At 33.4% G+C, this 20807-nt stretch overlaps 1 protein-coding gene across 11 annotated transcripts in view; it reads left to right on the top strand.

The window, feature by feature from the left end:
- The window catches only part of LOC119559067 (calcium-dependent secretion activator), a 43199-nt gene extending 23426 nt beyond the window's left edge, over positions 1 to 19773 (top strand). For 6 of the 11 annotated variants that reach the window (XM_037872518.1, XM_037872434.1, XM_037872320.1 and 3 more), the window contains 9 exons: positions 726 to 838; positions 3582 to 3788; positions 6600 to 6756; positions 11225 to 11366; positions 11646 to 11813; positions 17671 to 17980; positions 18042 to 18422; positions 18625 to 18761; positions 18818 to 19022. In XM_037872518.1, coding sequence (XP_037728446.1) covers positions 726 to 838; positions 3582 to 3788; positions 6600 to 6756; positions 11225 to 11366; positions 11646 to 11813; positions 17671 to 17980; positions 18042 to 18422; positions 18625 to 18761; positions 18818 to 19022 — 1820 coding nt within the window. Of the gene's footprint in view, positions 1 to 725; positions 839 to 3581; positions 3789 to 6599; positions 6757 to 11224; positions 11367 to 11645; positions 11814 to 17670; positions 17981 to 18041; positions 18423 to 18624; positions 18762 to 18817 lie in introns of all 11 variants that reach the window. The other 5 variants (XM_037872384.1, XM_037872778.1, XM_037872598.1 and 2 more) reach the window with 4 other exon arrangements.
- The last annotated feature ends 1034 nt before the right edge of the window (positions 19774 to 20807 follow it).

Genomic DNA, 20807 nt, shown 5'->3' with positions numbered 1-20807 from the left:
GACAGATTTCAGCGTTATGGGCGTTAGAGTGGGCGTGGCAATTTTTTTTTTTTGACAATCGATAGGTATCGACGAGACCAATACATTTCAGTTAAAATTTTTTATCTAGCATGAAAATTGTGGGCGCCACAGGTTTGGACGGTTTGTGGGCGTTAGAGTGGGCGTGGCATATTCGCTGTGCCCAAGGCTACGGAATCTGAATCTGAAATCTCAATTCTCTATCCTTGATAGTTTCCGAGATATCCACGTTCATATTTACGATTTTTTGAAGTTTGTGGGCGATAAAGTGGGCGTGGCAAACTTTTTTTCGGTCAATCGATAGGTATTAATGAGAACATTACATTTCAGTTAATATCTTTATTCTAGCATCAAAACTGTAGGAGCCACAGTTTTGGGCGGTTTGTGGGCGTTAGAGTGGGCGTGGCACTCTGCTGAAACAAACTTGCGCTGCGTAAGAAGCTTAGGAATCTGCACGCCAAATCTCAATAGCCTAGCTCTTATAGTTTCCGAGATCTCAGCGTTCATCCGGACGGACGGACAGACGGACATGGCTAGTGATCCTGATTAAGAATATATATACTTTATGGGGTCGGAAACGCTTCCTTCTGCCTGTTACATACTTTCCGACGAATCTAGTATACCCTTTTACTCTACGAGTAACGGGTATAAAAAGAAAAAATTTATTTTCATTTACTTGTAACTTAAATAAACATTTTTATTCACAGAGGATTTGCGAGGAGAAGTTATTGTTCCGGCTCCAAAAAAACTAGAGGACCTAATACACTTAGCAGAACTTTGTGTTGATTTGTTGCAACAAAATGAAGAACATTATGGAGAAGTAAGTTTCGCTATCGTTATAAAAATGCTTTGTTTGCATATGCTTATTTTTTACGTAATTATTTTTAAAATTTATAAATATTCATGTGTCTGTAAATATTATTCAAAAGATAATTGCCTTAATTTCGATGTGCGAATACTAAATACCGTATTCTGACTTATTTTTCCATTCTTTCATCCGCTTGTTTTTTGTAACTTAACTTATGTGTCGTACTTTAATAAATAAAAACATGTGACTAGTTTTATTTCGCAAAGTTATATTTTCCTTCTGTTGTTGTCTAGACTTATAATGTATATAATAGAACGCTTAATGTTGTTACAAAAGAATGACTAATACTAAATGCATATATGACTATATTATTAAATGTTTGTGTCAATGGCTGTTGCGAAAAAAACATTACACATTTCCCATATTCTTGGTCTATTTTTGGTTGGGACTCTCCAAATGTCACACAAGAGTAAACAACTTTTTTACAACTTAATTTATTTATAAAAATTTACCAAACTTCATGACCAAAAAATATTAAAAAATTGACTTTAGCCAAATAAAAAAATATTATATTATGTCTTTGTTTATGTTATTATAAAGAAGTTTATTTAATTGTCTTTTACATTTTTAACTTTATTGGTGCTTACATTAACCATGACTATATTAAGCATTGTATTAACAGTATTAAGTGGTTTTCATTCACTTTAACAATTGGTTATTGATGTATTAAAATGTTAAGAACAGGGGAGAGGTCTGTATAAGAAACAATAACTTCGGTAAGCCGACGATTTTAATACCCTTGTAGAATAGACGAATTAAACTGTGACTAAAATATTATAATAAAAATATAAATCTTTGAAAAAAAACAAATTTTTAAAAATGTTACTTTATAGTCTTATTATCATCTAACATAAAGCTATAAGATATAAAAAGAAAATCACCTTTTTGCGATGTAAAATATTGCATAAATAAATATATTTTTATACCCGTTACTCGTAGAGTAAAAGGGTATACTAGAATCGTCGGTATACTAGAATCGTAACAGGTAGAAGGATGGGATTCCGACCCTGTAAAGTCGATCTAATTACATATGTTTCTCTGTCCGTCCGTATGAACGTCGCTAAATCCCATCTAGCACCCACATTTTTTAATATTTTTAAATAATTTGATTGAGATTTAAAATTCTGCCATTCACAAAAAAGATATAAGCAAAAAAAAAGTCTGCAATCTTGGGAAAAGATGCTTTGCTACGTGTATATCTCTATCTCCCTCGCACTCCCAGAGTGCTCCCAGTACACTGAGCTGAGTAACGGGTATCTGATAGACGATATTCATCAGCTTATAAGTCCTGCACGAACAAAACTACATTTAAAAAAAAAACAATATACCCCTAAAACCATACTTTTTGAATTCTAAAAAGAAAATAATGTAAAAACAAGAAACGATGCTAGCTTCGGCAAGCCGAAGTTTCAGTTATAAGAAATAGTCAACGTTAGTTACACCGTATTTAATTTTTAAGAACTGTGATACTAAAAAAAACACGCTTTTAACATATATACAAGAAGTATGTTAATGAATAATTAAAAATGGTACACACCGGATTAGAAAAGAATTTGATCAAAAATAACAAAGCTATAATTATTTTCCTATTGTTTTCTCATTAATTATCCGAACGTTCCTATGGCAGCTGAATGATATAGTCGTCCGATTTTGTTAAAATTAAATTCAAAATTCTGAAATGTTAAAAAAATAATATACCTAAAAGTAGAAGTTAATGTGTCAAAAAGCACCGAAGCTATAATTAAAAACAATTTTTTTTAAAATTATTTTTTCGATCATGCCTATGGAAGCTATAGGATATAATTCTCCGATCCGGCTCATTACGAATTATTACTTCCTCTAACAGCACTTTTGGGTTTAGTCCTATAGCTTATCTACGCAAACCAATATAGCGCTGCTAAATTCGCCAAACCGACCCAAAAACAGTTAAAAAGATGTCAAGTATATTTTAAATAATAACTGAAATCGTATCAAAACTAAGTAATTGCGCCGATTGCGATATAAATTGAGGCTTGAGAAAGCTTTAAAACTGCAAGAAATGAAGACATGGATTAATGGAAATGACAACGTCGGTTCTGATCGAGGATTATTATAATCCCCTGAAAGAGTATAACAACATAGTTGTGTCAATTTTGACCGCACAAAGTGGACTTCTTATTGAAGACAGAAATATAAAATTATGAATTAATGTTTCAGTATAAATACAATATATTTTTCCCTCGCTAGGAAGATTTTATTGTTGCTATTTTTTTTTGGTTTGCAATCTCAAACTTAAAATCCCGCTTAAAATTTATTATTACGTTTGGCTTGATAAGACCGATTTAAAAAATTGAATTTATAAAGTAGAGAATGGGAGTTCGTTAAGAAGAAAAAAGCAATTAAAAAAGACAAAAACGTGCAGGCCTCATCTCTCTGCTTAATTTTAATATAACATTCAAACATGGTAACGCGCTAAACAGTTTGGCCGTAAATCAAATTTATAACAATATATATTTTTACTGAACAAATTGAGAAAAATAGTTTATTTCTATCAACTTATTAATCAAAAAAATGTATTTTTATTTTTCAAATAGATTCCATTTGAAGTTGCAGAATAGTGTAAATGTTACACTATATATCTGTATCCTTTAGTTAAAATTATATAAAGATTTGTATGTACTTAACCCTATTTAACACCTATGCCCGATTTATTTAGCTGCGCAAACATGACAAAATGGATAAAAATAAAATGCGTAAGGAAGATGGTGATGTACCAGAAGGCCACAATGAAAGCGATGTTGATTTAACCGCCAATACTGGACTCACTAGCACATCTGAACTGGCTTCTGCAGCATCAACTGATGGATCCTCATTTCGTTATTGTATGCCGACACATGCAGTATACACCACGCCAGTACCAACGGCATGTATCGTTGATAAACATAGGTTTAGAAATAATAGACATGACAATTAGCCTGGTTGGGCTTCCATTATTGATTTAGCACCTTCAGTAAATTCCCTTTAATCATACCAGAATTGGAAGCGTTCTAAACTATTTGAAGTCTTTTTCTTACGGTTATGCGGGAAGCATAGACAGTGGTGAAAAAATTGTTCAAATCACTGCACGAATCAAACCACAAAATCAAAAACTGAATTTATACAAACCAGGGGTGTAGGAATAACATACATATCTCTAAAGTTTCCTTAGCGGCCGACGTATTTCTGTACCTTGCACCTTGCCCACAAGGGAATTCGTGGGATTGGTATTGGTTATTTCATTGTGAACGGTTTGAATTATTCATGAAACTGTATGCAGACCGACATACCCCACGACGCTATTTCGGTTAAAGGTTTCCGTTGCTTAAATTATTATTAATTTTTTAATTTCAAATTACTTTTCAAATAAAAAAGAAAGAGGTCGCTTTTTATACTTGTTTTTTCTAAAGGCCTTGCCGGGTGGCTCGAGTCTTCTATTGATAACCTAGAACAGAACCTTGACAGCCTGGAGTTGTATGAAATCAAGACTGAACCAAAACTTTGCCAAGACTCCTCTTTTGCCAACCTCTTGTTCCCTATGCCAAACCTATGTGAAAAAATCGGAGTTTTGCCTAAGACTCGATAACAGCAACACCATAGTCCGGACAGAGCATTACTGACAAATCGGAAGAAAATAAATAAAACATTCTATTACTCAGAGAGTATTACTTTTATACATATATTTTAAATCAGCCTTTTAATTTGTGTTCCAATAATAAATTATAGGGGTACCTTTATTGCTCGCTTACTACAAATGTGTTATTTAAAGAGCAACACCTAAAAAGTGTATTATGATTTTGTATACGGTGTGGTAGCGTTTGCTTCTTTTTATCTGTTTTTCCCTTACTTCATTATTATCAAAATCAATTTTTAAAAAATATTACCTTTGAAATGCTTAAAATTAAAAATAAAATTGTTTCATATATACGGGTCGGGGAATAAGTTTTGAGTGAAGAGAAAAATCATTGAAAACAGATTTTAGCTTTTCCTATCGTTTTTCTTGACGTTTCATTAATTGAACACTTTTAATGTGTCAATAAAATTTTACGAGCTATGGTTTTCACTGTTATTGTCATTCACACATTTTTTTTATTTATTCTATATTGTTAATCCACAAATTTTAACATGAACAAAACAAACTGGTGGAATACTTAAATTAAATAGGGAAACTAGCGTCAAGCCGAATTGTGTATATTCTTGCACCAAGTCATGTCGGCTTATTTAAGTAAAGCTAAATAGAAGCTTTAAAACAGAAAGCTTTAAATGCTAAGAAGGAATTTTAGATCGTAACTTTGTTATTGCTTAGAACCCTTTACCGATTACGTTACATAATTGTTTTGTCACTTTTCGGGCCATACAATTCGACCCTCCCTGGTAAGCATACCCTATATTTATAAAAATATTTTTTTACCGGTAACAAAAAAGGGTTATACCATTTTTTCGGAAACTATGTAACAGGTAGAAGGAAGCATTTCCGACCCCATAAAGCCGAGTCGATCTAGCCATGTCCGTCTGTCCTTCCGTATGAACGCTGAGATCTCGGAATCTGTAAAAGCTAAGAATTGGCATGCAGATTTTAGAGCTTCTTGCGCAGCCCAAGTTTATTTGAGCAGGGGGCACGTCCACAAACGCCCATAACGCTGAAATCTGTCTAGCGTCCACACATTTGAATATTTTGAAAAAGTGTGAATAAGGTTTTGTTCTGATTATCAATACCCTTCTACATGCCAAAAAAATATTGAAATCGGACCATTAATTATAAAGTTATATATTACCTGCAATCAAAATAAGACATTTGGGAAGGTTTTATAGCGATAGCTTTAAAACTAAGAGATTAGTTCGCTTAGAAACGGACAGAGGGACGGACATGGCTAGATCGACTCGTCTAGTGATGCTGATCAAAAAGGGTCGGAAAGGTCTTCTTTAGTGCATTGCGCTAATGCATAAAAACTAAAATAAATATTTTTTTAATGTGTTATGTGTTAATCATAAAATATTCTACTAAAGTTTTATTATTTATTTAGTTTTGCTAAGAACAATTTGATAAACGGGCATATAAGAGGCAGACAGACAGATATAAAAAGGGATGTCATACAAGACTAAACATGTTTCAAAAGGCTACCTTTTAAATTTTTTGTTCCTTTGCTTAATTAGTTTATGCATAGGGCTTCCCAAGAAAGTGATACAGAACATATAAAAAGACGAAATGAAAAAATATTTAAATGTAGCATGCAAGTTTTCCTCTTTTTACCTAAAACGTTAATTTTTTCTTACGTGGTTAAAAATTGGTTAAAGAAAGCAAATCATATTGCTAAAGAGGATTCTAAATTCAATGTAAATAGTTTTTATTTATATAATTGATTTTTAAATAACACAGAAAAACTTTATATTTGGTGTAAATTTGTTTAGTGGTCAAAAAATATTGATTAAAACACTTAATGTAACTTATCTAATTTATGTTATCACTTTTGTAATGATGATCAGGTTACTTTTTTAACCTTCCCATACACATCTAAACGAATACAATGCAAAATCTTTAGTGAACTGGTAAAATACCTTCTATGTGTGCAATTATAGTTAATATTTCTTTTACAACTGTTGTACTTTAAAAATGTTGCCTGTAATTCTTTTATTGATTTTACATACTTGTATACGATTTTTTATTAATCAATAATAATTAAACATTAATTTCCTTTAGGCTTTTGCATGGTTTAGCGACTTGCTGGTTGAACACGCGGAGATATTTTGGTCTCTCTTTGCAGTTGATATGGATAGAGTCTTATCAGAACAAGCTCCTGATACATGGGATTCATTCCCATTGTTTCAAATTTTAAATGATTACTTAAGAGCTGATGGTAAGTTAATATTTTTAAATTTCTTAAAAAAAGTATTAGCACTTTTGTTTTTTTTTACCATTACCCAATGTTACTATCTCGTTCATTCCACATCAAATGTCAGACACAATTTTGGGTCACCTTTCGGAAAAATTCGAAATAATAAATGTTGTCTTCATAGATTATACATAACAACCCTAACTCTATTTTTACCGGTTACTCGTGGTCTAAAAGCGTATATTGTATTCGGGGAAAAGTATGTAACAGGTAGAAGGATGCGTAGTGTATATATTATTGATCAGAATTAGTAGCCGAGTCAATCTAGCCGTGTCCGTCTGACTGTGTAATGCTGTGATCTCGGAAGCTGTAAGAGGTAGCTCCTACAGTTTTGATGCTAGAAACAAATGTAACTAAACCATTTTGGATTTGTCAATACCTATCGGTTGACCTGGAAAAAAGTATTTCGCGCTTACTCTTACGCCCATAACGCTTAAATAAGTCTGCCGCCCACATTACCATATATTGAAATCGCCTGTAGGTGGCGCTTTGCAATCTTGCTTTGCCTTTGTATATTTTTATCTCCCTTTTGCTTCTTGTTAGCTGAATATCTGATAGTCTATAGCGTTCTTCCTTGTTTTATTTTAATTTTCTGCCGATAATGTTTATAAAGATCTAATGGCAAAATTCATAACTTAAGACTAGTGAAATTTGTCTTGATTGTTGTTTATTAAATGGGTATATTAGATTCGTCAGAAAGTATGTAAGAGGTAGAAGAAAGCGTTTCCGTTGGACATGTCTGTCTGTCTGTCCGTATGAACGCTGAGATTGGGATAAGCATACAGCTGCGGCAACAAAAATAGCACCAATGTGTAGGCAATTCTTCTTTGAGCTACTAAATGGTCATTTTTTGCAATTTTTTTATTCTGTTTGTAAGGGTAAGTAGGGTTACATATCTACTAACTAAAACAAAAGTGGTTACGCCCACAATGCGGATGGTTTTTAAAACTTCGATACATTTATCATAAAAGTAGCAAAATTATGCGGCAACAAAAATAGCACTATTAACGGTTTTCGTCTTAAAACTTCATTTGCTCAGATTTTTTGGATGTTTTTCGTTTTGTTATATTAAGAATAAGTACTACTAAGTGAATTGGTAAAATAATGAATAAAATAGTGTTCCCAATGGGTGATTAAGCGCACTGTAATGGTACAAATAGAAGGACATTCAAAAAGCCAATTTATAAAGGCAATGCAAAAGATAAGTTTAGTTGAATCGTCGAATTCTTTAAAATAATGATTTGTAGTTACCTAAAACAAGAACACAAAAGAATAGCACGCAGTGCGAAAGCCGCAATGACCCCATAACTGTAAAAAAGTCATGTGCATGAATGCAAGTAGGACCCGTTAAAGCCGCCTATGTAGTTGTATTTTTTTTTTTACTATTTGTTAGTACATAAAAAGTTGGATATAATGTACATAAACAAAAATGATGCGCTTGACGTCCAAAAAAAAAATCTCCCTAGACTGCAGAGCATGGGTGAATTTGAAGTACGAGTCTTAAATAAGGCCCACAATTAAAGGGAAACTCTTTTATGGTCTGGCGGCGGAAAATTGCTTATGTTTAGATGAAAAAGGCTTAAAATACACCTCAGATAACCTACAAATCAAAAATTTAGTTCCCAATTCACATTTGCAAAGAATAATAATGGTGAAGCAAATATCATGGTATGGGCATACACTCGTACTATAATAATGGTACCATGTCATAATGTAAGCCCATACAGGATCAACATGTAAACTTTGATAGCTCAGAAATTATGATGCAATTATATTCGTAATACAAAATTATTTTATTTTGGAAGCTTTACCACCATTATAAACCAAAAAAAATCTGATAGAGAGTCGTCTAAAGTATCAAAACCCTTAAGCTAAATGGTATAATGGGGACCTTTTAAGCCCCAGAACTAAAATAAATCGAAAATCTTTGCAGAAATGTTAAAAAACTATGTATTTAATGCAAAACTGAAGAAAAAAATCTGCCCTGGAGCTATTTTGAAAGAGTCAAACAACAATTTTGCCAAGGAAAGGTTCTGGTGTCTAGTGACGTCAGGTCGGTCGTTGTTGTTGTTGTTGTTGAAGCCCAAGCTTTAGAACAATATTTTTTTTACCTTAAGATGTATCAAATCATACATTTCAATCAAAAAAAATTTTCAAATCGCGGTTATTTTTAAGTTTTTTAAGCCTTTTCTTTAAGTGGTGCTATTTTTGTTGCCGCATAATTTTGCTACTTTTATGATAAATGTATCGAAGTTTTAAAAACCATCCGCATTGTGGGCGTAACCACTTTTGTTTTAGTTAGTAGATATGTAACCCTACTTACCCTTACAAACAGAATAAAAAAATTGCAAAAAATGACTATTTAGTAGCTCAAAGAAGAATTGCCTACACATTGGTGCTATTATTGTTGCCGCAACTGTATGTACATATTAAAATCCACCCTACGCAGTGCAAGTTTGTATCAACCGTGCGCAACATTTTAAAAGACTGTGTAAAATTAAAATTGAAAAAAAATTCTATAAAACCTAAATAGACTTTTAGTACAACTTTTATTGAATTTGATCGACCAAGTCTGGTGCTATGCATTTTTTTTTTAACAATGTGGTCCTTAAATAATTGAACCCCATTAAAAAAAAATATTTTGTATCCCTCTATCGAATAAAAGTTTTGGTTTCACCCCCGCAATCTGCTATTTGTATTCTGACAAATTCCGACCGATTCGAACGGAACTTGTAACAATATATGGTCAATGCAATGTCAGATAATACATGGTGATGTGGGGAAACAGAGACTATACATATTTCAAAAGTTCTGTGTGGCAATATTTTATTTAACGCCTTAATGATACGTTTTTAGTCTCCCCAAAAACAATTGACTTTTTACATGACATGGCTTTAATTGCGAGAGTATAATAACTTCGGCCTGCCGTAAGTTTCCTTTAAATAATTGTGTTAATAATGTCGGTCTTAGAGGGGGCATAAACCATGCCTCGGTTTATAAAATTTAAAAATATTTATTCCCTTGTTGCAGACGGTATAATAATTTCAGTCAGAAGTTTACAAGGAGACCTTTCCCACCCCATAAAGTATAAACGCTCTTGATCAGCATCACTAGTCGAGTCAATCTAGCCATGCCCTTCTGTCCGTCTCCACGCGAAGTAAATCGGACCACTATTCTCTATAGCTCCCATAGAAATGATAAAACAAATGAAAAAAAAAACAAAATTTCAAATTATTACTTTGGTGTTATTTGACATTAACTTCTACTCCTAAATGTATCATTCTTTTAATATTTCAGAGTTTTAAAACTAATTTTGAAAAAATCGGACTATATGAAATAAAAATTGTTAAGCTCTGTATACATGCTCCCATGGGGACGACCTGCAAGGGTATAGAAGCTTCGGTTGAGCGAAGTAAGCTTTTTTTTTATTGAGTAAATTGCATTTTTAGAAGAATGTTTTTTCAATATTCAATTTGGTTCAAAAGTTACAGCGCTTTAATAAAGCGGGAGGACTTCAAATTTCGAACACGTTTTCATCGTAACCATTTTTTTTAACTGGTAGCCAAGATATCTTAACGATTTGATCTTCCTTTAACAAATGGAATGAATGGTCTGTTTCGACCAATGTGTAACCTGATTTTCTTATAGTTGCCGAGATCACAGCGTTCACACGGACAGACAGACGAAAAGTTTTTCTATGCGAACTTTAACATAACCTTAATAGAACCTATTTAGCAGATGTGAAGGTATTGTTTGAACTAAAATAATTTCAATAGGCCATGAACCTACACCCGTTACTCTTAGAGTAAAAAGGTATATTATATGTACATATGTAACAGGTAGAAGGTATTTTTTTTATTTTTTAATATTTTGAAAAAAGGTAAATGAGAGTTTGTTCTTATTATCAATACCCAACCACATTCCAAAATTATTAAAATCGGACCAACCATAATAAAATATAATATAATAAAAATCAATGTTTGGCAAATTCAATAGAGATTGCACACCAGAAGCAGTAAGTTGAAGTTTTTTTTAGTTTTTTTTCACTAAAGCAGGTTGCGCTAGGTAGCACTAGCCCCAAGCAAATATATTTCCATCCCACTCGCACTTTTCAGTTGAGTAACGGGTATCTAATAGTCGAGGCACTCGACTACAGCGTTCTTCCTTGTGATTTTTAATTCAACAAAACAACATTTTTTTTTTAAATTTCTAAATTCGCACTTTTTTTTGTTGAATAATAAACATATAAATAAATTTAAAGGCCGAAGTTTTAATGGCTCTCACAAAAATTAAAAAAAATCGGCTGACTTATGTCAACCCTCTTAGAAATAAACAAATATTAATATACCATATAGACTAGTTTATGGAACTTTACGTTTACAAGACTATTTTTGATAATCGTATTATTGACTATGTTTCATTTTGTTTTTAGATAACTTGCGGAATGGGCGTTTTCATCAGCACCTGCGAGACACATTCGCACCTTTAGTCGTGCGGTACGTAGATCTGATGGAATCTTCAATAGCTCAGTCAATTCATAAGGGATTTGAAAAGGAACGCTGGGAAAGCAAAGGGTATGTATGACTTTAAATGTTTCATTACCGTACAATTTAAAACAAATAATTTTATGAGTAATATATGCACATATTGCAAACAATATTCATAATTGGCAAGTTAATACTCAACAATTTTATTAAATTTAACTCATTAACTGATCCGATTGAAAGATATTTTGGAAATCAGATTGGCAAGGTCACACATACGTACATATATTAATTAAGCTCAAATTTCATATTCTGCATATAAACGCAGTATTTGTGTTGTATTTATATTTTTATTCTATAAAACTTTAGGATTAACGCTGCTTTGAACCCTGCAGCATTAAACAATGCTGCCCAGGCGCTCAATACAGCAGCTCTCAACCCATCAATGCTACTCAGCGGCAAAAAAGATACAATAAATTTTTATGTGCCGAAGTTACCAAAGCAATCTAATTCAACAGCGGCCAGCGACGAAATGAGGTTTTTAAATATAAAAAAAATCAATTTATTTATAGAAGTAGATTTTCAAGTTGTCTGCATTTGGTTTTGCATTTTGTGTTTTGCCAAATTTCTAGCATTGCCGATCTTATAACTTGTCAGCATTTATATGCATTTCACAAGATAGAAAAAGAATTCTAGAAAAATTGTAGTATTGTTAAGTTATATATTATCTTGAAAACGTTTTCCTTGTTCATAATTTCATACTTATAGCGTTGTTAAGTTCGTGCATTTAAAAAATATGGCAAATCTGTATAACAAAGTATTTTGATATTTTTAACTACATTTAATTATAGAAATGCTAGGGCCGTTATATCTCCGTACTTTTATATTTTAGCTCGGTCCTTAAGTTACGGTTCATAGGGGCCAACTTATCGTCTGCCTTTCCGTGTGAACGATAAGATCTTGGAAATTATAAGAGCATTAGGTTACTCATTGATCAAAACGGATCATTAATTAAAAAGTTTTAAGCAATTAAAGCTTTCCACCTAGGAATAAGTCGATCTCACTCATACATACTAAAAGCTAGAGAGTTAAAACTTGACAAATAGATTAATTAGTGCCTATAAATACTACGGCAAGTCAAAAGTCCAATCGCCCATAACGCTCAGTTCTGTTTTGGGACCACATTTTTCAAGCTTGAGTTAAAGTTGACATGCAGATTGTATTAGTGCCACGCCCATGCTAGTGCCCACAAATCGCAAAAAGTTCAAGGCGCCCACATGAATTAAGATTTTTTAGTGCACATATTATTTTATTTAATTCGTCAATCTATCGGCGTAACCAAAATCTTTTAAGTCGGACCATTAGTTAATAAGTTAAATTGTTTAGTTGTGTAACGGGTATATGATAGTCGACGGACTTGACTATAGCGTTTCCTCTTAATTTTTTAAAACATTATTTTTTCTTAAAGCAACCCCAACGATGAATACTTTCTCTTTCGCAGTATAATTTTTACATCAGCATACTTCTCTTCAGCCATTTGTTAATATGCCAAAGAGTTGTTTGTTATCAGCTGAATAAATGACGGTTTTAAGTATTTTTTTTACTTTGATTTCATCATTTAAAGAGCAGGCTAGAAAACGAAATCCCAATTATCGGGTTATAAAATGTATTTTCATTTTACCTAAAATGATTTCTTTTAGGCCATTTTTAAACATTATAAAGATTTTTTCGTCATCAGCTTAATGAAAGACAGCTTTAGGTATTTTTTGACTATTTTTCAATTTTTCGGACGCACAATATCTTTTATTTCACAATTTTAAGTGCAGTTGAAAAAAAGAACTGTATTTGCTGATAACATTGATTTTCAATTTACCAAAAAAGGTACTTTTCAGGACATTTTAAAGTTTTGTTTTGATTTACGTACTTTACGACTATTTTTCTTTTTTTGGTCGCACAATAGAACCACTTTCTTTCACAATTTAAAGTGCGGTTGAGAAAAAGAAAACAAATTTATTGACAGATTACAATTATTTTCAGTTTACCTAAAATGCACTTTGCAGGACATTTTAAAGCTTTAACTTGTATATATCCCAGGGTAACCTATTTTTACTGAGCCATTGTTAATGCCGTACTTATTAATAGAACGACTTTCTTTCACAATTTAAAGTGTGGTTGAGAAAAAGAAAACAAATTTATTGACAGATTACAATTATTTTCATTTTACCTAAAATGCACTTTGCAGTACATTTTAAAGCTTTAATTTTGTTATTTCCCAGGGTAATCTATTTTTACTGAGACATTGTCAATGCCGTACTTATTAAACCTGACATATTTATTGGCTTGTTACTTAGCGATATGTGTCATTACTTAACATGTTAAGCTCCGCTTAAAGTTTTTGTAAGCTTGATTGCATTTTAATCTTTCCCATCTTCAAAATCCTTAATACTGTACATAAAAATGTTAAGTTTATCGACATGTGACATTGTTTAACATTGAAAGCTGCGTTTATTATCTTGGTAAACCTGTTTGCATTCTAATTTTAAAAAATCCTCAGTACCACACATAACAAGAAAGAAAGCTAAGTTCAGCAAACCGATGTTAATATACCCTTGCATCTTAAACAAGATCATGCGAATGAAATCACACTCATATTACGGAAACCGTATATTCGAAAGATTAGTATATAAAAATACCGACAGTTCCTATGACAGATATATATTAAAGAAAAAAAAAAGAAGAACGCTATAGTACCTCGACTATTAGTACCCCTTACTCAGCTAAAAGGACCAAAGGGAAATGGAGATATGCACGCAGCAAGGCGAGATTGAAATGCGCCACCTACCGACGGAAGACAGATTTAAGCGTTGTGGGCGTTAGGGTAGGCGTGGCAAATTGTGGGCGCCACAGGTTTGTGCGGTTTGTGGGCGTTATAGTGGGCGTGGCATATTCGCGTAACAAAATTGCGCTGCGTACAGGCTACGGAATCTAAGTCTGAGATCCCAATTCTCTATCTTTGATAGTGTCCGAGATATCCACGTTCATACTTACGATTTTTTGAAGTTTGTGGGCGTTAAAGTGGGCGTGGCAATCTTTTTTTGAGTCAATTGATAGATATTGACGAGAGCTAGGAAGGAAGCGTTTCCGACCCCATAAAGTATATATATTATTGATCAGGATCACTAGCCGAGTCGATCTAGCCATGTCCGTCTGTCCGTCCGGATGAACCCAAAAAAAAGCTTGCCACGCCCTTAAGTCTGTCTACCGCCCACATAACCATATATTGAGATCTTGGGTAGGTGGCGCATTTCCGTCTCGCTTTGCTGCTTGCATAACTCCCTTTTGTCCCTTTAGCTGAGTAACGGATATCTGATAGTCGAGGTACTCGACTATAGCGTTCTTCCTTGTTTTTATTTTTAAAGTGCACAGTACCACCTTGAGATCAAAGCATATCGTTTCCAATATTTATCCTCATACCTATTTTGACAATATAGTTACAATTTTTTTAAATAAATTAATTTTGTTTTCTAAAAGGATATACGATTGCTTCACTCTGTGAGGGATAGACTGAAATCAAGATTTGAAAAGGCTAAAGGCTTTTACACCGGTAGGAAAAAGCGCCATACTCACAAAACGTTATTCCTCACCAAATACAGGAAACATTTTTCCAAAACACTATATTAGAAAATCATAACAACCGTATGTGCTTTGTAAAAATTCAATCAATTTATTTTTCAAACTCATAACTAACTGCGGAGTCATCTATGGCTAAGTAAAATGCACTATTTGTCTCCTAATCGTCCATGTAAAGACAAATCCACCTGCTTTTAATTTATGTAAATCGTGTCTACCGTTTGCAAGATATAAAAGTTTTAGGGTAAACTATCTTACGTGGATACTCGGTGAAAGAGTGGTAATATTGCCAAAATAGGTATGAGGATAAATCTTGGAAACAAGGAGCTTTGCTGTGCACTTTAAAAATAAACAAAAATGGGGGGTCGGGTTGATATGGAACATCCCAATTATACTTTTTGGGGTCGGAAACTTCTCCTTCACTGCGTTGCAAACTTTTGACTGAATTCATTAGACCCTCTGTTGGTTTTAACAAATGACGCAAATTTTAAGTACGAATACACCTACGCTAATAAACTGAGGTATCCACACTGGCCCCAAACAGCTCAAATGTTCAATATTTTTACTTTTATACATTCGTTGCTCTTTCTCCCAATAACTAATTACAATTTTTAAATTTCAATCAATTTCAACGAAAAAACCTCAAACCGGCGTAATAACAGAAGGAACAGATATATTATATACTAGAGGGAACAGATATTCCGTAAAAATATATTGGGATAGAAAACAAGAAGATGTCTGGGACATTCGAACTTTTGTAGAATTTTTGGAAATTAAAGCTGGAAGGCCAATCAATAACATAGGGAACAGATATTCCATGAGAATATTTTGGAATAGAAAACTAGAAGATGACTGGGACATTTCCTTCCATTTTTTCCTTGATTAATATTTTATACCTGTTACTTTTAGAGTAAAAGGGTATACTAGAATCGTCGGAAAGTATGTAACAGGTAGAAGGATGCGTTTCCGACCCTATAAAGTATATATATTCTTTATCAGGATCACTAGCCGAATCGATCTAGCCATGACCGTCTGTCTGTAAGTCCGTCCGAATGAATGCTGAGATCTCTAAAACAATGATAGCTAGATAGTTGGGATTACCCATGCATATTGTAAAGATTCTTGCGCAGCGCAAGTTTATTTCAGCGGGTTGCCACGCCCACTCTAACGTTGAAAAGCCCATTTCGCTTGTCTGTTCGTCTGTCCGTATGAACATTGTGATCTCGGAAACTATAAAAGCAGCAATACTGGAATTAGGCATGCAGATTCTAGAGATTCCTGCGCAGCGCAAGTTTGTTTCGTCAGAGTGCCACGCCCACTTTAACACCCAGAAACCGCTCAAACTGTGACGCCCACAATTTCCATGCTAAAAAAATGTTAACTGGAATGTATTTGACGCCCACTGTAACGTAACCATATATTGAGATGGGTAGATGGCGCATTACAATCTCGCTTTGCTGCTTGCACATCTACATCTCCCTTTGGTCCCTTTAGCTGAGTAACGGGTTTTTCCTTGTTTTTTTTTTATAGAAATTTACTTATACTACTAAAATGTACTACTTATTAGCATACTATTCTCCGCAAAATTCGCTCGATATATTTGGGGAACGGCCATTACAGATCCTTAAACATAAACTGCTACGCTATTGTTTCTATGAGCCATACAATAAAAGTCTGCGATATAAGGATTCAAATTTAGATAAAACCGAGCCTTACTATAATGACAACTTACTACATACAAGAATAAGTACAATCCATAGACTTATTTATTTTATAAATGCAATTTAAAACTTTAAAGATAAATGAAAGTCAACGAAATATAATATATATATATAAATATTATTAAATATTTTTGAAATATAATAATATATACATATATAAATATTATAATATATTGGCTGAAATATTTTTCAAAGGCATATTTCATGAGCTTCCCCGATTGCATTAAAAAGTAAACATTTTTAAAATAATATATATTTCAGCCTTTGTTCGAACCCAGACGAGCCGAAAGCCTTAGTCTTACGTTTTAAGTTCGCTTTATATAAATAATAAATATATATTTTAGCCAATATATTTTAATAGTTATATAATATATTGGCTGACATATATATTATCTTAAAAATGTTTACTTTTTAATGCAATGGGGTGAAGCTATGAATTATGCCATTGAAAAATCATTTGTTTGCTGTAAAAGCTCATATAGTTGGTACCCAGTGAATATAAAACTGTGATAGTATTTCCTAGGAATCCAGGGATGCATTGTCTTGGACTCCTAGAACGAACTTTCACAGTCTCATAAAAATGTAAAATTATAAATAATGCGTACCAGATTGGCAATTTCGGCCACTGTGGCACATTAGGCAAATAAATTAAATATCGCACAAGTTTTAAAACTTCTTAAACGTGACACAAAAAAAATGTTTTTGCGAACCACTTAACGTTAAATATATAAAGTAAAGCGGTAGCATGCTTATAAATACATTTACTTTTTTAATTGGCTATTGCACTCTAGGCCTGAATAATCCAAGTTTTAACTTAACAATTTATTTATTTTGTTGAAGAGGTAAGCTAACGTGAGTAAGAAAAAAACTATATTAGCAGTGTCTTATGTTGTGCTCAGTGCTGCGCATAAAATCCATTGAACTAATGATTTGTTTAAAAATGCTTCTTAATGAACCAATATTTTATGTTACCATACATATATATCTAAAACCCATTATTCAAAAAATCTAATTTATCTAAAATTTGGTGTTTTTATGCTTAGAAACGGGTGTGCCACCTCCGAAGATTTATTTTGGAAACTAGATGCTCTACAGTCGTTCATAAGAGATCTGCACTGGCCAGACGCAGAGTTTCGACAACATTTAGAACAGCGTCTTAAAATGATGGCCGTCGATATGATAGAGCAATGTATACAACGAACTGATTCGTCTTTTCAGTCTTGGCTAAAAAAAAACATTGCCTTCATATCAACTGATTATATTTTACCTTCTGAAATGTGCGCTATGGTCAATGTGATATTAGATGCTAAAAATCAAAGCTTTAAATTGACTACTATTGACGGCATTGATTTGGTAAGACAATTATTTTTGCAAAAATTAAACTAAAACTATTAAATATATTTGTTCTATGTAGTATAAATTTCATGCAAAAATTGACGACCAAATCGACAAAGCGAATGTAGCTATGACACAAGGTCTAAGTGGTAAACTTATGTCAGTGCTAGAGTCGACTTTGTCAAAGCTAGCACGCTATGACGAAGGTAGCCTAATCGGCTCGATTCTTAGTTTTACAAATGTATCCAGCTCAGGAAAGGATCTCGGGCAAGGATATGTAAATTTCTTCAGAAATAATATGGATCAAGTACGAGGAAAAATTGGCGACGATTTATGGACCTTAAATTTCTTTGAGCAGTGGTATTCACAGCAGATTAATATGCTTTGTAATTGGCTTTCGGAACGTTTGGACCACGCTCTGCACTACGCTCAAGTTTCATCTATTTCTCATATAATCAAGGTAATACACAAGCATTATACAAACGAAGCTACGTTTTTTTTGTTATACATGTATTTTAGACAACATGGCGATGTAACCTCTTAAGTTGCACTTTATTTATTTTTCCATACTGTTGACAAACAGCATTGTAAAACATGATTTATATAAAATAAATACTTTATTTAATGTCGCTAAAAGCAATATAACATTCTTTTTAATTTAGAAAATATATTCAGACTTCGAATTACAAGGCGTATTGGAAGATAAGTTAAATTCTAAAGCATATCAAGCGGTCGCACAGCGAATGGCGACAGAAGAAGCGACCTGTGCTTTAACAATGCCCGACATTAGCGAAGATGAGTAAGTTGACTTTTGCATTACAACAAAAACTTATAAAAAGAATTATTCTTATTCAGACCTTGCGACGATATTCGAGAAGGAGAAGAAGAAGACACTGGCGACGAATCTACCTCTAACATACCAAGGGGCTTACCAAAACCAAAAATTGCTGCCGCCCAAGCTGCTGCTGTTACCAACGTGGTTGCCGGGCGTGTGGGTAATTTACTCGGCAAAGGCATCGGCGGGCTTAGTTCAAAGTTGGGAAGTGGAAGTTGGTTTTAGACGCTAGAATTTTTAATTCTTTAAGGAATAGCTTTTAAATTATTATTTTACATTTCCTAATTTATTCATTTTACATTTATTAATGGTTTTAGATCCCAATAACGATATGCAAATATACAACTTAAAAAGGATTTTATACCTTTGTCAATAAATTGTTTGCACCCAAAAATAGTTATCTAGCCACTTTATTATAGGAAAACTTATATAGCTATTTCGCCTTTTGCTTCTTTGATGTTCTAAATAAATACAAATTTACTACCCTATTACTTCTTTACTAAATATAACGTAATAAATCCTAACTTAATCTAAAAAATATATAAATAGTATAGTTTATTATATGAGTTTCAAGGATATATCAATACTATGGTCTCTTGCACTCCATAACTGAAAGCTGAGCTGTTACCTGACCCACAATGCCTGCTCAAAAAATAAACTCTTTACGTTATTCGTAACTGAAAACATATATTTGGCTCATCATTTGGCTGAAAAAACAAATCCCATGGTGAGGGTTCAGATACCAGTTCTCTTTATAGCTTAAGTATATTGTGCATCCTTAAAGATTTAAGAGATATATAATTATTTTCTTCGTTAGACAAACCGAATATACACGGCGTTTCACAAACTGTTACATCCTTTACTTACAATCCCTAATAATTCTAAGAGTAACACTTACTTTGCTGTCAGAAAAATAAATTGATGAGTTTCTACCTGTTAATAGATAAACGAATAAAATAACACACATGCTTTTACATAATAAAATTGTTTGTACTAAATGTTTACTATTTATCTTTTTACATAAACCTTAACGGTTATATCTTTAAACAAAGAAGAACGCTATAGTCGAATACTTCGACTATCAGATACTCGTTACTCAGCTAAAGGGACCAAAGGGAAACGGAGATATGCAAGCAGCAAAGCGAGATTGAAATTAGCCACCTACCAGCGGTAGACAGATTTTAGTGTTATGGGCGTTTGGATCAATCGATAGGTATTGACGAGACTAATACAATTCAGTTAAAATTTTTTATCTAGCATTAAAATTGTGGGCGTCACAGGCTTGGGCGGATTGTGGGCGTTCTAGTGGGCGTGGCATATTCGGGTAACAAACTTGCGCTGCGTACAAGGCTACGGAATCTAAATCTGAGAACCCAATTCTCTATCTTTGATAGTTTCCGAGATATCCACGTTCAAGTTTACGATTTTTTTAAGTTTATGGGCGTTGCAAACTTTCGGGTTAATCGATAGGTATTGATGAGAACAATACATTTCAGTCAAAATTTTTATTCTACTATCAAAACTGTAGGAGCCACAGTTTTGGGCGGTTGTGGGCGTTAGAGTGGGCGTGGCAAGCTGCTGAAACAAACTTGCGCTGCGCAGGAATCTGCATGCCTAATCCCAGTATTGTAGCCCTTATAGTTTCCGAGATCTCAGCGTTCATCCAGACGGACAGACGGACATGGCTAACGGGTATAAAAAGTGTTATATGGCGGGATCTAGCGGTAGAACTCTCAGTTTAACCGTGGAACCCGCAATGGTCGAATTTAGTTTTAATCTAGTCAACCGCGGGCTTGCTTGCAATTTGGACACATTTGACTACTAATCTAGGGGCATGGTGATCGAATCTCTCTGCAGACTTTTGACAAGGCAAGTTGGCGTCCACCACTTTTCTATAGCACAGTGGAACAATTTGTTCTGTTCATTTGAGTTTGCAAATGGTTAGTATCTCAAATTCAATTTTATTTAGTTGGTGATTGTCTTATTCCCGTTTATTTACTGGACACTGGA

This window comes from Drosophila subpulchrella, chromosome 4 (assembly GCF_014743375.2).
Source record: "Drosophila subpulchrella strain 33 F10 #4 breed RU33 chromosome 4, RU_Dsub_v1.1 Primary Assembly, whole genome shotgun sequence".
Classification (NCBI taxonomy): Eukaryota; Metazoa; Arthropoda; class Insecta; order Diptera; family Drosophilidae; genus Drosophila; species Drosophila subpulchrella.
Note: the sequence above shows the minus strand (reverse complement) of the source record. Positions and strands in the feature narration are given on the sequence as shown.